Source organism: Mobula hypostoma, chromosome 4 (assembly GCF_963921235.1).
Source record: "Mobula hypostoma chromosome 4, sMobHyp1.1, whole genome shotgun sequence".
NCBI lineage: Eukaryota > Metazoa > Chordata > Chondrichthyes > Myliobatiformes > Myliobatidae > Mobula > Mobula hypostoma.
This window is the reverse complement of record NC_086100.1, coordinates 115,772,196-115,787,935: the sequence shown is the minus strand read 5'-3', so window position 1 is coordinate 115,787,935 and position 15,740 is coordinate 115,772,196. Positions and strand designations below refer to the sequence as shown.

At 41.5% G+C, this 15,740-nt stretch overlaps 1 protein-coding gene across 6 annotated transcripts in view; it reads right to left on the bottom strand.

Moving 5' to 3' along the window:
- rapgef2b (Rap guanine nucleotide exchange factor 2b) overlaps positions 1–15,740 on the bottom strand; it is a 393,855-nt gene that overhangs the window by 140,510 nt on the left and 237,605 nt on the right. For all 6 annotated transcript variants that reach the window (XM_063046413.1, XM_063046414.1, XM_063046416.1 and 3 more), the window contains one exon: positions 2,953–3,084. In XM_063046413.1, coding sequence (XP_062902483.1) covers positions 2,953–3,084 — 132 coding nt within the window. The remainder of the gene's footprint in view (positions 1–2,952; positions 3,085–15,740) is intronic.

Below are 15,740 nucleotides of genomic sequence, written 5' to 3'. Positions count from 1 at the left end.
CATCAGAGACACTGGAAGAAATAGGAGACCCTGCAAAGAAACTCCAGATTAAACCTGTTGAGTAGAGCTGTAGGTACCAGCTCTACTAGTTGCACCACAGCACTATTCTTTATGTCCTTGGCCTTTGACCGATTCTTAGCATCCTCCCTGGTTCCAGTGTCAAAATCAACCATCTTCCAATCACCTCCATGGCCTTCTTGGTCATCTTCCTAGCAGCTATCACCACTAAGTCCACACCCCCTTAAGCCCCCATCAAACCCTTCTGTTGCCACTGGTCAATTCTCTTACAGTCCTCTTCCAAAGTCCATTATGCTTCTTATCCCAGCTGCAGTCCCTTACCTCCATCCATGAAACATCCGCTATCATTTCCCAGATCCCTGATTCTTACCCCAGTTATCTCCCCTCCCTCCTACCCTCCCAATCAGCTGCCAAACCCTCAATGTACTCTGGATTGAGGGAATACTGTGGTCTTGTCTTAAACTCCACATGCAAATCAGTTTTACAACCAATTAACAACACATCTATAGTAGAATAAAAGATCCTTAGTGTCTCCCACCAAAGCAGAAGGTCCCTGTGCAGTGTCTGTTCCCCTAACCAATAAATTCCTTATCACCGCAGCTCACCTCTTCTTTCTCCTTCCTTTCTGGGCTTGATCTATTTCAATACAAGGAGTATTGTAGGTAAGACAAACCATCAGCATGTGGAATTATGATATTGTAACTATTAGACAGACTTGATTGCAGCAGAGCAGGCCTGGCAGTTCAGTGTTCCTGGGTTTCATTGTTTTAGACACGATAGAGCAGGAGGAATCAGAGATGGGATCTAGTCAGGGAAAATGTCCAGGCAGTGATCAGACAAGTCAAGCTGGAAAGCTGATCTACTGAGACTATATGGGTGGTACTGAGGAATAACGAAGGGATGACCATATTAATCAGATTATATTCTTTACCACCCAGTGGTCAATGGGATTTAGAGAGGCAACTTTGTAAAGAGATCATAGACAGTTGCAAGAAACATAAAGTTGTGATTTGAAATTACACATTGATTGAGACTCCCATATTGTATAGAGTTTGTCCCAAGCATTCAGGAAAATTTCCTTAATCAATGCATAGAGGTCCCAACTAGAGAAACAGTGATTCTGGATCTCCTTTTAGTGACTGAGACAGGGCAGGTGACAGAAGTTTGTATAAGAGAATACTTTACATCTAGTGATTATAATGTCATTTGTTTCAAGATAATTATGGAGAAGGATAGGTCTGGCCCTCAGTTGAGATTCTAAATTGCTGAAAAGCCAATTTTCATGGCATCAGAAAGAGGCAGATAAAATATAATGTAAGGAAGTGTATGGTCATGTACTTTAGTAGAAGGAATAAAGGTGTAGACGATTTTTTAAATGGGGAGAAAATTCAAAAATCAGATATGCAAAGAGACTTGGGAGTCCTTGCATATGATTCTCCAAAGGTTAACTTGCAGGTTGAGTCAGTGTAAGGAAGGCAATGCTCACATTCACTTCACTAGAACTGGAATACAGTGCCTATAAAAATATTCCCCCTCCCCCTTGGAAATTTTCATGTTTTATTGTTTTACAACATTGAATCACAGTGGATTTAATTTGGCTTTTTTGACACTGATCAACAGAAAAAGACTCCTTCATGTCAAAGTGAAAACAGATTTCTATAACATAATCTAAAGTAATTACAAATATAAAACACAAAATAATTGATTGCATGTATTCACCCCCATTAATATGACACAGCAAATCATCACTGGTGCAGCCAATTGGTTTTAGAAATCAAATAATTAGTTAAATGGCAATCACCTGTGTGCAGTCAAGGCATTTCAATTGATTATAGTAAAAATACACCTCTATCTGGAAGATCCAACTGCTGGTGAGTCAGTATCCTGACAAAAACTACCCCATGGAGACAACAGAACATTCCAAACAATTCCACGAAAAGCACAAATCAGGAGAGGATACAAAAAATTTCCAAGACACCGAATATCCCTTAAGAGTACAGTTCAGTCAATCATCAAGAACTGGAAAGAACATGGTACAGCAGTAAATCTGCCTACAGCAAGGGTCGGCAACCTTGGCCAGATCACGTAATAATGAGTGGACGGTGGGCCAGATAAATGCCATAAAAACTTGAAATATGGGAATTATCTATTTAAATACACCTAGTTATGTTTTGCCTCAAATTAATGAATAACACATGCTATAAAATTATTTGTGCTTAAGGTTGCCTACCCCAGCCTAGAGCATGCCATCTTCAAAAAACTGAGTGACCATGTAAGAAGGGGACTAGTGAGGGAGGCCACCAAGAGACCCATGACAACTCTGGGGGAGTTACAAGCTTCAGCGGCTGAGATGGGAGAGACTGCACATACAATGACTGTTGCCCAGGTGCTTCAAGCACCTCACTTAACCAAAAATACACCATCCTTACCGTGAAGCACGGTGGTGGCTGCATCATACTGTGAGGATGCTTTACTGCAGCAGACCCTGGAAGGCTTGTGAAAGTAGAGAGTAAAATGAATGCAGCAAAATACAAGGAAATCCTGAAGGAAAACCTGATTCAGTCTGCATGAGAACTGCAACTTGGGAGAAGATTTGTTTTCCAGCAAGACAAGGACCCCAAGCATTAAAACCAAAACTACACAGGAATGGCTTAAAAACAATAAAGTTAAAGTCCTGGAGTGGCCAAGTCAGAGCCTAGACTTCAATCCAATTGAAAATTTGTGTCTGGACTTGTAAAGGGCTGTTCACTCATGATCCCCATGCAATCTGACAGAGCTTGAGCAGTTTTGTAAAGAAGAATGGGAAAAATTGCAGTGTCCAGATGTGCAAAGCTGATAGAGGTCTATCCACTCAGACAAGGCTATAATTACCGGAAGTTTGAAATATCGATGTTCATGCACTCTTCATTTTCATTTCAAAAAACATCCACTTACCTGGTAAAGATCAGATAAGCTGCTGCTGCCAGAGTCACTGGTGATGCTACATCCTGAATGACTGGAGGATACTTGAGTCACTTGTGGATGGAGACTGTCGGTGAGGTGTAACTTGGTGAAGTCTGCAGGAAGCTGCATAATAGGAAAAGGATACAGAAAAGTGAGAATTTGATACAGTCAGGTTATAGCACATTTGGTTTAAAAAAAGTATTATGCTAAATGCTTCATGACAAAATTCAATAGAATCTCATGTGAAACATCTTATATATGTTCAATATGAATAGGTTTGGCCAAATTTTCAAATGTAAAGTATTCCGAGTTATCCTAACTGAGCCAATACTCAATCTCAAATAAGATAACATTCTTAAGCTATTGGCTTCATCAATTAGGAGTAAAAATAATTGTTTGCTAAATCACAACTTATTTTAAAATTAAGTTCTACAGATTGTTAGCAAGCTTAAAACTAAATGAGGAAACTGAAAACACAAACCATGGCCCCAGACTAGAAACTAAATGGTACAGACACAAATTTACGAAACAGAAAATCTCTTTCAGTACATCTTATTTGTGCTAAATGAAGACAGACGTTTGGATCATTGATCTACTAATTTATAGCCACATGATCTTGTTTTAAAGTGGTCAATCCAGATACTCTTCAAACATGTTTAGGGATTTAGCCTCCATTATTTTTCCCAGAAATACCTTATTTATCAAGTGAAAATTTAAAACATCCCTAACCATTCATCTTAAATCTATGCCCTGGCTGCTGTCCTCTGTTATCAATTCTTTCTGTTAACCCTGTAAAAATCTCTTATAATTTTGGACAACTCTCGCACTTCATGCCAACCTATCAACCTTCAGGTCATGGCACTCAGGAACATGCTAATTTAATTTTGTGGCTGTATGTGCTGTGTATGAAGACAAGTACTGTGTTTGGCACCTTGGCTCCAGGGGAATGACGTTTCATTTAGCTGTACAGATGTGTATGGTTGAATAACAATAAACCTGAACTTGAACTTAAGTCTCCACTCAGTGTTCTCTCATCGTGGTAAATCTCCTCTACACTGCTGTAATGATACTGTATCCTTTCTTCAGCATTGTACACGGTACTCTAGCAGGCTCTATGTTATGCAGTTCCAGCATGACTCCCCACCCCCACCCCCCGATCATATATCCTATATCCCAGCCAACAAAGGCAAGCATACCATACGCTTTCTTAACTCCACTATCAATGCTCTGCCACCTTCAAGAATCTGTACAGGATATCTCCAATATCCTCTTTCTCTATATTTCATAATGACCCATATTTATCTAGCATATCATGCCTACTTGCTCTCCCCAAATGTATTAGCTCACACGACCCCAATGAATCCCATTTGCTACTTCAGTGCCAACTATCCAGTCCAATTACATGCTCCAGCAGTCTTAAATTTTCTTCATCAATATCAAACACACTGCCAGTTTTGGCATCTTCAGCAAAATTCTCAATTCTGTCCTCTATATATACTGACAAATACAAGTTGAAAACCTTAGATATCTGACTGGTTCTGAACCACAAAAAATCCAAAACACAAAAATGCTCCAGGTCACCCTCCTCTAAGCAAAAATATTATTATTTTTAAGTATAGGCAATTCCAAAAATAGCTTGTAACCTGGAGCTTGTGTAAATCAGAAATAATGATGGCTGTGATCATGAAGTTCAATGTCAATTTATTATCAAAGTACATTATATTCTCCTGAGCAGAAGACTACACCAGGTTCCACTCCTGTGCCTAATAAATTGGCCATCAAGTGCATATAGCAAGTAAAACCCCAAATAAAACAAAAATAGCTTCCTTATTAAAATCCACATTTGGGTGTTGCCTGCTAAAATGTACAGAAAAGAATCTGTTTCTAAATTTTGTAGAGCACTGATTTAACTGTGTATTCTTCCTCTTGACTAAATAGCTAGAAATTCTCAAGGTTATCTTCTCCTGAACTTGATTTTGCCGTGTTTACAAAATGCCTTTCTACTTCCTTCCTATGATGACCTTCCAAATTTATACACCTTTGATCTATTTCCAATAAAAGACCAACTATCCATTTACTTCTTCCTGACATTCATACTGACTATGCAAATTACTCCCTATCCTCAGTTATTGTCTACAACTTTTAAGATATCAACCAATCATTCCTATCCTCAAAATGCCAAATTCTGGACTTCGGTCCCTCTAAGCTACCATTCATCCATCCATAGCTTCCATTTCCTTGAGTTGAAACAACTAATTAATGTTTCATCCCCTGTTACAGTATTAAACTTCTCCACCATTTGAGGTCTGTGCTTGAAGTTCCATTCTGACTAATCCAAGCACATCTCTAGCACCGCCATCTCTTTCCAATCACACACTGCTAGATGGGAAAACACCAAGCACTGATTTGTGGTCCTTCTGTTACCTCAGTTACATCGTAACTCTTGCCATATAATTCAAAGTCAATCAGCTTTCACATGTATACTCAATGTACCAAGCTTTTTTCATTTCTCCCACCATGGAGGTTCAAGTCCAGCTTTTAAAGATAGCAATGAATTCCAAGACTATGATGACACTGGAGATTTGCTGCCTAAACAGAATGTTAGACAACTCAAATGAAGATTTACATCACTACAGACCCTACTGTACAGCAGAATGGTTGGAATGATGGAAATGAGGGATAATTATGGAACTGGAATTGAAATGGCAACCACACATAAACTAGATTCATTGTGGTGCCACTTAGTTAAAACCCAACATGTTTCATTATTTCCCCTCATCTTTCACAGTGCCTTCACAGGCTCTAATTGCTGGAGAAAACAAAACTAAAAAAGTCAGTCAGTGCAGCCATATGTAACATCCCTGGTTAGGTAGAAGGTTCAGCACTAAAAACTATCATTTTAAGCAATCCTGCCACAGTTGTTACTTGTCACTCGTATTATTACCCCTATACAACATTGAAGAGGATAACATTAAATACAGATGTACGTGGCATGATAAGAGTGGAGATGGGGGGGGGGAGAGGAAGAAAGTTGCACTGTTGATTAGGGAGAACATCACAGTTGTACTTCGGATATTCTTGGGATTCGTTCACTTAAGCTGTATGAGGAGAAATAAAAAAAGGGCAGGTTCACCTCAATGGGACACTTCTATAGCAGCCCAATAGTCAACAGGAATTAAAGGAGTAAATATGCAGAGAAATCATGGAGAGGGATAGGAAGAATAGGCTAACTTTAACTTCCTTTATGTTGCCTGGGACTATTCACAGCACTATGGCATTAGATGGGACAGAATTTGTTCAGTGCGTCCAGGAAAGTTTTCTGGAGCAAAATGGTGATGGCCCTATTAGAGAAGGGGCTATACTTGACCTCAGCTTACAAAATGAGGCTGTGAAGGTAGTTGATATGTCAGTAGGGGAGCTCTTTGGGACCAGTGACAATAACTCTATTAACTTCTAAGGAAAAAAAGATGGAACTGGCCCACAAATTAAAGTACTAAATTGGGGTATGGCTAATTTTGGTAGCATTAGATAGGAACTTGCAAAGGTTGATTAAGAGAGGCTGTTAGCAAGTCATGAGACTTCTGGCAAGTGGGAAGCTTTTAAAAGTGAGATAGGAAGTTCAGAGCTGCATGTTCCAGTTAAAATGAAGGGCAAGGCTGGCAAGATTAGGAAATTCTGTCTGATGAGAGGTAGTGAGGCTCTGGTCAGGAAAAAAGAGGAAGCATGCAGTGGGTCCGGTACAGACATCCAAAATCAAGAAAAATCTTGGAGAAGCATAATGAATGTGGAGTGTGTTCTTAAGGAAACTAAAAAGGCAAAAACCAGACATGAAACTTCACCAGATCTGATAAAGAATTCTAAAATATTATACAAGTATATTAAGAGCAAAAGGGTAACTAGGGAGTGAATAGGTCCCTGGTCTTAAGGATCAATGGAGTAACCTGAGTGGAGCCAAGGGAAATGGCTAAAACCTAAAGCTTATAATTCTCATCTGTAACAGGAGAAAATATGTACATGCTGAAAATTCAAGCAACACACACAAAATGCTGGATGAACTCAGCAGGCCAGGCACTTACGGAAAAGAGTACAGTCGATGTTTGGAGCTGAGACCTTTGATCAGGACTGGGGGGAAAAGATGAGGAGTCAGAGTTAGAAGGTTGTGGGGGTGGGGAGGGAAGGAAGAAACGCAAAGTGATAAGTGAAACCCAGAGGGGGAAGGGTGAGGCAAAGAGCTGGGAAGTTGATTGGTGAAAGAGAGATAGGGCTGGAGAAGGGGGAAATCTGACAGGAAAGGTCAGAAAGTCATGGAAGAAAAAAGGGAGAGGAGCACTAGAGGGAGGTGATAGGCAGGTAAGGATATAAGGTGAGAGGGGGAAATGAGAATAGTGAAGGACGGGGAAGGGGGCACCACCAGAAGTTCAGAAAATCGATGTTCATGCCATCAGGTCGAAAGTTATCCAGACTGAATAGGAAGGTGTTGCTCCTCAAACCTCAGTGTGGCCTCATCGCGACAGTAGACTGACACATCAGAATGGGAATGAAAAATGGACGGCCACCGGGAGATCCCGCTATTTCTGACAGACAGAGCGTAGGTGTACAGCACCTCTCTAAAGCTCCTGTCCGCGACGCCTCAGCATCACAGATGTTCTTCAGCAAATCCAACTGCAGTTTAAGCTGCTCTATGCAATCAGTCAGGAACTGCAGCTTGATGCACATCCCACAGACAGTAACCAGGAACAGTAGAGTTTCACATATCTCCCATACCGCTCTCAACTTCACCACCAGTACTGCTTGTAATCAAAGCAATTTAATCACCATGTTTTCCCCCCACCCAATGCCTCATGCAAGTTAAGTTTCCACACCATATGCCTTTATCCAATCTACTGTACCTGTTACCCATTTCCTTCGCAAGGCAGGAAAATCAAGTGTCTTCTGATCCTGTCACAGACCCTATTAGTCCATTAACATAATTGTGATCCTTAAACAGTAATTAAGTGTAGCTTAAATGAAGCTGGCCTGCTGACCATAAAGCCTCTCTACTCAAAAGGAGTTACTTCCTTCTTCAAAACATTATAAAATTCAACGCTTGCTTCAAATCCGTCTGCAGCTGAATAGTTCATGCCATTTTCATTTTGTCTAAGCCTTCCAAGTTCCATAAACCATTGACCATTTAAAATTAAACTTCTCATTGTTCATTCTACTTACTCATGGGTTTTTCTTTTACTCCTGGTCCTCCAACTCAAAATGTTTTCATCTCATATTAAATCCCAAAATGATATTACCATTTAAGCTATTTTACCTTTAATCTTAAACCAAATATTACGAAGAACACATACACAAAATGCTGGAGGAACTCAGTAGGCCAGGCAGCATCTATGGAAAAGAGTACAGTTGATGTTTCCGGCTGAGAGTGAATGAGGAGTAGTCATCTGCAATTGAACTGTAGGTGCACCCCTCCGTCCATTTTAAGCGGTGCAGAAGTGATCCCCCATATGGAACATAGAGATGGGACCATCTGTGTGACAGCATTGTCCGATTTGGGGTGACATAGTTCTTTATCGCTTCTGCCAGTTGTGGCTTATCCAGCTGGCACAAGATGTTCTTTGCTTCAAACAAAGACATCGGATATGGACAGAGTTCATAGTTTATTACTTCGGCTAGCCAGAGATCACCTACCTGTGACACAACTAGGAACCTCTGGAATAACAACGCTGGATCTATGGTACAGTCTTCAGCAACTTTGACTGCCCTGCTGGATGCTAGTATCTTGACCTTCGAACTCCTGTTGTGCGAATACGAGAAAACAGAGTGTCCATCCATCTTCCCAACTATGTCATTTCCTATTGCGAACAAGTCATGTACATTGACATCCTCATTTGCATAAACCTGTGATGATGTTGCGCAATGATTTATCATCCGAAAATGGCGTGAAACAGTCCAGTTTTGCTGCAACACACACAAAATGCTGGTGAAACGCAGCAGGCCAGGCAGCATCTATAGGAAGAGGTACAGTCGACGTTTCAGGCCGAGACCCTTCTTTCTATAGATGCTGCCTGGCCTGCTGCATTCCACCAGCATTTTGTGTGTGTTGCTTGAATTTCCAGCATCTGCAGATTTCCTCGTGTTTGCAGTTTTGCTGCAACTTTTTCAAGGTCAGCCTCATCTCTACTCACTCTGGAGGTGAACAACTCCTTATGTTGTTCACCTGTTGCGTAACTATTTGCGGTCAGTTCTTGCATGGCAAGGTTGTAAGAGGATGACACAGTCCAAACTGCTCTCTGGTGCTCTGACATCCCACTTCCTTGCGTTAGGCCCCCTTGGCTTTTTAGTGAGCGCATTAGTGTCTGTTCTATCACAAGATCAGAGCCAAGGTCAGCCCAGTATTGGCTGCTGCGTCTGTATATACAGAACCCAGACTGGAACTTCTGATGAACCTCAGGGCTGACACCCTCCAATGCATGCATCTTCTAGTTTCAGAGACGAGCCGACTTCAGATAATTCGGATGGCCAGTGGCCACGAATATCGGCAAGCAAGCTGAGATGGCACTGAGATGCATCTCCCATGACCCCATTCGATCAGCCGCAACAAGTGCCCTAGCAATCCCTACCATGTGCTGGTAGTTGACCCACAGTGTGACGTCATGAAATAATAGTTCATAGTTCTAGCGATAAAACACACCCTGCGGGTATTCCCATTCACATTTTATACCACAATTATGGCACAACCATTGTTAAAAACAGTGAAATATAGCAAAATAAGACAAGTATGGGTCCGATTCTTTTCATTGGCAGCCATTTTTTTAACGTCAGATTTTTTTTAAACTTTCCTGTGCTCCGTTTCTGTTCAACTTCTGATATATTGTTCAGTACGTCTGAAAGTACAAGAAATGACCATAAAACTTTTTAATGCAATTTTTTGGGGGTAGGGGTATTTTGGCACTATATTGACAGCATTACTTGTTTTATTACAAAGGACAGTTTATTCCACACTTACTGTTTTAATAAATAATCTTTTCCTTTACCTCATCAATAACAACCTAGGCCAAGAGCGCTTGACTTCTCTCCCTAAACCACCTTCTCCTCCAAAAGAATAACGTGGCCATATTCTCACAACATTTACCATGTTTCCTTGTTATAATGAAGGAGGCCATTTGGCCCATTAAATCTATACAAACTCAAGGAACAATCCATCAAAAAAAATCACTCACTACACACAAGTGGCCAATTAACCTACGAATCCTTTGAGATGAGGAGAAAACCAGAATACAGAGATCAAATCAACACAATCACAATTTAAAAAAACATACAAACTCAGTTCAGTGAAACCAGGAAGCAGCGACTCTTCTACCCAATGAATATCCCTAATGTCTCTTATGACTCAATATTTGAGTACATCCATTTCTGCTGCTTATTATTTATTTATTTATTTATTTAGAGATGCAGAATTGTAACTTCTGGCCCAACAAGCCTACCCCACCCAATTACACTCATGACCAGCTAACCTACAAACTCCTATGCCTTTGGAATGTGGGGAGAAACTGGAGCACGAGGAGAAACCCCACGTGTTCTTGGGAAGAATGTACCAACTGTTTATAGGCAGCAGTGGAAATGAACCCCAGTTACTGGTGCTTGATACATTTTGACAGGAAGGCTTTTCATGTGGTACCAGCCATGGCTCAGGTGTAAGCAAATTCACCTCAAAATCAATGATTCCATTCCAATGACATGTAAGAAAAGAGGAGTTTTGTGTCCGGGCCAATATTTATACTGCCACTAACACAAACAAAATCAGATCATCTGGTGAATACGTAACAGCACTAAATTGAGAGATTCTCCTGGCTCCAAAATTGGTTGTTGCAGTTAATAATTAACAACCACTATATGTTAATAAAAAATTCTTAATTGTCTGGCAAGCATTTTGTGCCACATTGATGGCATTATATGTGTCCTTCCTTTCTTAAAGAGAGCAACTTGAGTAAAATATCCTTATTTAACAAGTCTGAATTTTTGGAAAGGAAAATCGTTCAAAATAATATAATAATGAATGATTATTATCTAGACAGCTTGCAAATTATACAATAATGTGCTGCAGTGTACTAATATTTTTTTAAATATTCGATGAAATTCTGAACAGTTCCAAGTGACATTTTAACTCAGTAAGCTCACAGCATGTAAGGTGTCAAGGTGTCTGTACAAGTTAAACACTATAGGTTTATTAAATATTTGCCGATAGCGGTTAGATTCTTTCTGGCCTCAGGCACAGTGGCATCAAGATGTCTGTCGATGAACACGAGTTGTTTGAATGAAAGAAACCATGCTGAGTTAGTGGCATGAAAACAAAAGATCAAATAGTCTGTCTGTTTCTGTATGTCTTGCTATGCTTGTGAATTGAACCCTTATTAATAGAGGCATCTCTTGCTTGATTGTTGGGACTTCACCTAAACCGAGGGATCGCGATCAGTGCCGAGGACAGACCCAGGATGATTTCACGGGTCGGAATGCGAAGTAACCCAACAACAGCAGTGATCAAATCCCTCGGTGATGGCAAAATCAAGTGGAGACTACGAATCATGAGCCCTGAAATCTTTGGAACTATATAGTATCTTGAGTGGTTTATTTATGCTTTCTATTTTATAATAATAAATTACGCTTAAATTACTTTGTTGTGCTTGTACGTTTATACATTTCCTGACAGTCAAATTGTTTGGGCTTTTTGGGTCTGATCAATCTAGCCCATTACAAATATTTCATAAACATTGATCTCCAAAGCACTGCAAATCATTAAATATTTAGATGTACTTCACGAAAATTGTTATGTCAGCATCATTTTTTAATATTTCACAATTTAGCATGCATAAAATGTTCATTGTGCAACAAAGAAGAGCAGCAGCTGCCAATCCTGCCTTTGCCTGCTTATGAAAGAACTTACTAAAAAATGAGGCAGTAATTCTTTCTCTTCTGCAGCCAAAGGCATTGGGAGCAACTAATCTGTCTTCAAACCACTATAGCTGTAAAAAGTCAGCTAAGCATAAAACAAAATATTAACCATGATGAACAAACAAAAAGAAAAATCAGTATTATCTTTTAATTAACCTTTTAATAAATTTGAAATAACACAAGAGTAAATAAAACCCACTTCTCAATGGAGGTGTTTTCAGCATAGCCACTTGGGTGCAAAAACAAATTGATATCCAACACAACCAAACCAATAATGTAACTAATTTTTACCATGACACCACCTTTTTAATGTGATTTGCTACTAAATTTTAATATTTGTGAATTGCTACTAAATTTCAGTATTTGTGTTTTTAACATGGTTATCCACTTAGGAAAGAATACTCATTTTTTAAAGGAGGAAAAACAATCTTTTCATCTTCAAAATGAAATGCGTGTACTGATCAAACCCCAAAAGGCTCACTTCTCTCCTTTCAACTTTGGCAGTAGGTGTGCTTTTGAGAAGCCCAAAAGCTTCCGAATGAGACATGATGAGGTGGGATCAATCTAGATCAAATTTTCTAAGATAAAATAATACAGATGCTAGAAATCCAAAACAAAACCAGAAAATGCTCAAAATATTGAGGTGGTCAAGCATCATGATGACCTCTGAACTGCTTGATAATCCCAGCATTGTATGCTTTCATTCTATTTGCAACGTTCTGCTCAAAGTTGTGGGCATGCTATGTTTCTGCTGAACACTGTGGGCATACTACATTGGTGCTAGAATGTGTGGTGACATGGGCTGTCCCCCATATATCCATAGGTCGTGTTGGTTAACACAAATGATGCATTTCACTATATGTTTCAATGTACATGTGATAAATAAATGAATCCAAATCTGGTGATGTTCAAAATTATGCCGTAGGAGCAGAATTAATGGCATTTGACCCATCGAGTGGACTCTGTCATTCCCTCATGGCTGATTTATTGCTTCCTCAACCCCTATTCTCCTGCCGTCTCCCCATAACCTTTGAAGCCCTTAATAATCAAGAACCTATCTACCTTCACTTTTAATATACCCGATGACTTAGCCTCCACAGCTGTCTGTGGCAATGAATTCCACATATTCACCACCCTTACATAAAGAAGTTCCTTCTCATCTCTGTTTTAAATGGGTGTCCTACTCTGAGGCCATGCACATTTGTCCTAGACTCCCCTACTACAGGAAACGTCCCTGCCACATCCATTCTATCTAGATTTCTAAACTCCAGGCTCAGGACCATCAAACATTCCTCATATATTAACTCCTTTATTCCTGAGCTCATTCTCATGAACCTCTTCTGGACCCTCTCCAATACCAGCACATCAGTTCTTGGCGGGGGTGGGGGGGGGGAGAGAAGGGTGACAAAACTGCTCAACTATATTCCAAGCCTTTGCATTGCATCTTGCTTTTACGCTCTAGCCCTCCTGAAATGAATGATAACACCGACTCAACCTACAAATTAACCTTTAGGGAATTCTGCACAAGGACTCCCAAGTCACTTTGCACCTTTCAATTCTGAATTTTCTACCATTTAGCAAATAGTCTACACCTTTATTCCTTCTAACAAAATACATGAACATACACTTCCTTACACATATGTTATTTGACTTGGTGGGGTACATCACACAGCATCCACACAAACTTGATTACTCAGTTTGGCGGGGCCGAAGGCTGCTCCCCCTAGACGAAAGTGAGTTGAGCAAGCCTGAGGCTCATCGGGGGGCTACGTTTGGGGGCTTTGTCCGAGATTTGATTCAGCGGGGTGCTGTGTGATTGCTCTGTTTAAATCAGTGCTGCTGTCTCTGTGGGATTGTAGTTAGTAATGTGTCTCTCTGTGGGATTGCTGGTTATTACTGCATGCGTGTTGGGTGGGGTGGCTGTTGGTACCCCGGAGGTCTTTGTTCAAGTTCAGACTAGCGCTGACGAGTTGGTGGTGGGACTGGAGGTGTCTATTGGTGCCCCAAGTGAGGCGGGATCATGGGCTGTCCATACTGTTAGGAGCGAGAGGAAAGTGTGGTCTGATTCGGAGGTAGTGTCTGTGAAGAAATGTTCCAGCTATGGCAGGCTCTGCCTGGCTTTTGGGATATTGTCCACCCCTAAAAGGGCGGAGGCGTACAAGACGTGGGCAGAGCGGATCTCTCAGTTGTTAGATGAGTGGCAGTTTTCGGTTGAGGGAGAGTGACAGGGATTGGTTGAAAGTTTGAGTAGGCGGGCTGGTGACGGTGTTAGAACTGTCAGGTTCAATTACCCCGTAGTGACAGCCACCAGTTATCTGAAAGTGGGGGAAAATGCGTCTGGTTCTACTGGAAGTAAAATGCAGCGCCGGCGGGGGGGGGGGTCCATACCTGTGTCAGGAGATTGGGGAAAAGCTTTCAGTGTATCTTCTCTGGCTGGGAGGGCAGCTAAATTGCTTGCAGTGCCAGGGGGATCATTTAAGGGGATCAGCCCCTCCCTCAGTTGTTCAGCTGATCAGAGAGGTGTCGGGAAACTTAGTGGAGGCCCAGTGGGGGAACGGCTTGGAATCTCTGGGGGAGCATGTTCCCAGCAATGTACCAGGGAACTTCTGAAAGGAAAAGACACTATTCCTGAAGGCTTAGAGGGACCACGCCCCAGTGTGCCGTTACAGATAGATGGAAGCTATGCTAAAGTCATCCTCGACACCGGGGCGCAGGTCAAGCTGTTGTACAGTTCGTTTTACAAACGTTTCTGAAGCATTTACCCTTGACAACATTGAGGGCACTGCAGACTTGGGGTACCAGTGCCAGTGATTATCCAGAAGACGATTATTGGTCAGTGAAACTGCAGTTCATGGGGGCATTGTCTGTGTACCCAGCATTTCGAGCTGCTTGTCAGGACGTGTGTAGCAGCCTTGGGCCAGTACTGAATTTAAACGAGAGCCGATTGTGGTATGGCCTGGGGGAGGTATCTGAGGGTGAGACCCTCTTAGTAGACGTTCCAAAATACCACGAGGGAGGGGAGTTGACTGCTGAAGACACTGCAGTGAGAGAGGGGTCGCGGCAACTGGACCCTGTAGCCGTGGAAGGCGTAGGCAGTGTGTGTGTGTATTATAGGACTCTGAACAGGCGCACTGTCATTGACCAGAATACAGCCCTGAGAGTTGAAGACACTATGGTCTGTTTGTATGGTGCGATGTGGTTTAATGTGCTGGATCTGAGGAGTGGATCTTGCCAGATCCCGATGAGTGAGGCCGACAAGGAGAAGACGGCCGTTATAGGTCCCCTAGGATTCTTCCGATCACAGGGCATATCCAGAGCCCCTGCAACCTTCCTGCGGGACATGAGGAAGACCATGGGGGATGTGGAGGTGTTTTGGAGTTTTGGCGTATGTGGATGATCGCCTCGGGTTTGGATTCGCCTTGGGGGACTAGCATCTCACTTTTATGTGTGTTGCTTGAAATTCCAGCATCTGCAGATTTCCTCGTTATTAAGTCTTAAAGGTGATTTTGTTATCTATAGCTGTGTCAGGTACTTGCATTCTGCAACATGCTCTATCAACTGGCCACTTATTTCCAGGGTTGGGACAGTGTATGTTGTTTTCTGAAGTCCACTACCATTTCCTTATTCTTACTGGGGTTCAGGTCCAGATAGCTGTTTGTGCACCATCCAGCAAATTTATTGATTTCCTCATTGATGCTGTCATCCGAGTACTTGATGCACTGCGTGCCTGGGTGTGAGCTTTTGCAGTCGTCTGTGTACAGTGTGAACAAGACTGGTGAGATAACAGAGCCCTGTGGGGCTCAGTTGATTTTTGCCTGTTGGTGCTCATATAACCATTATAT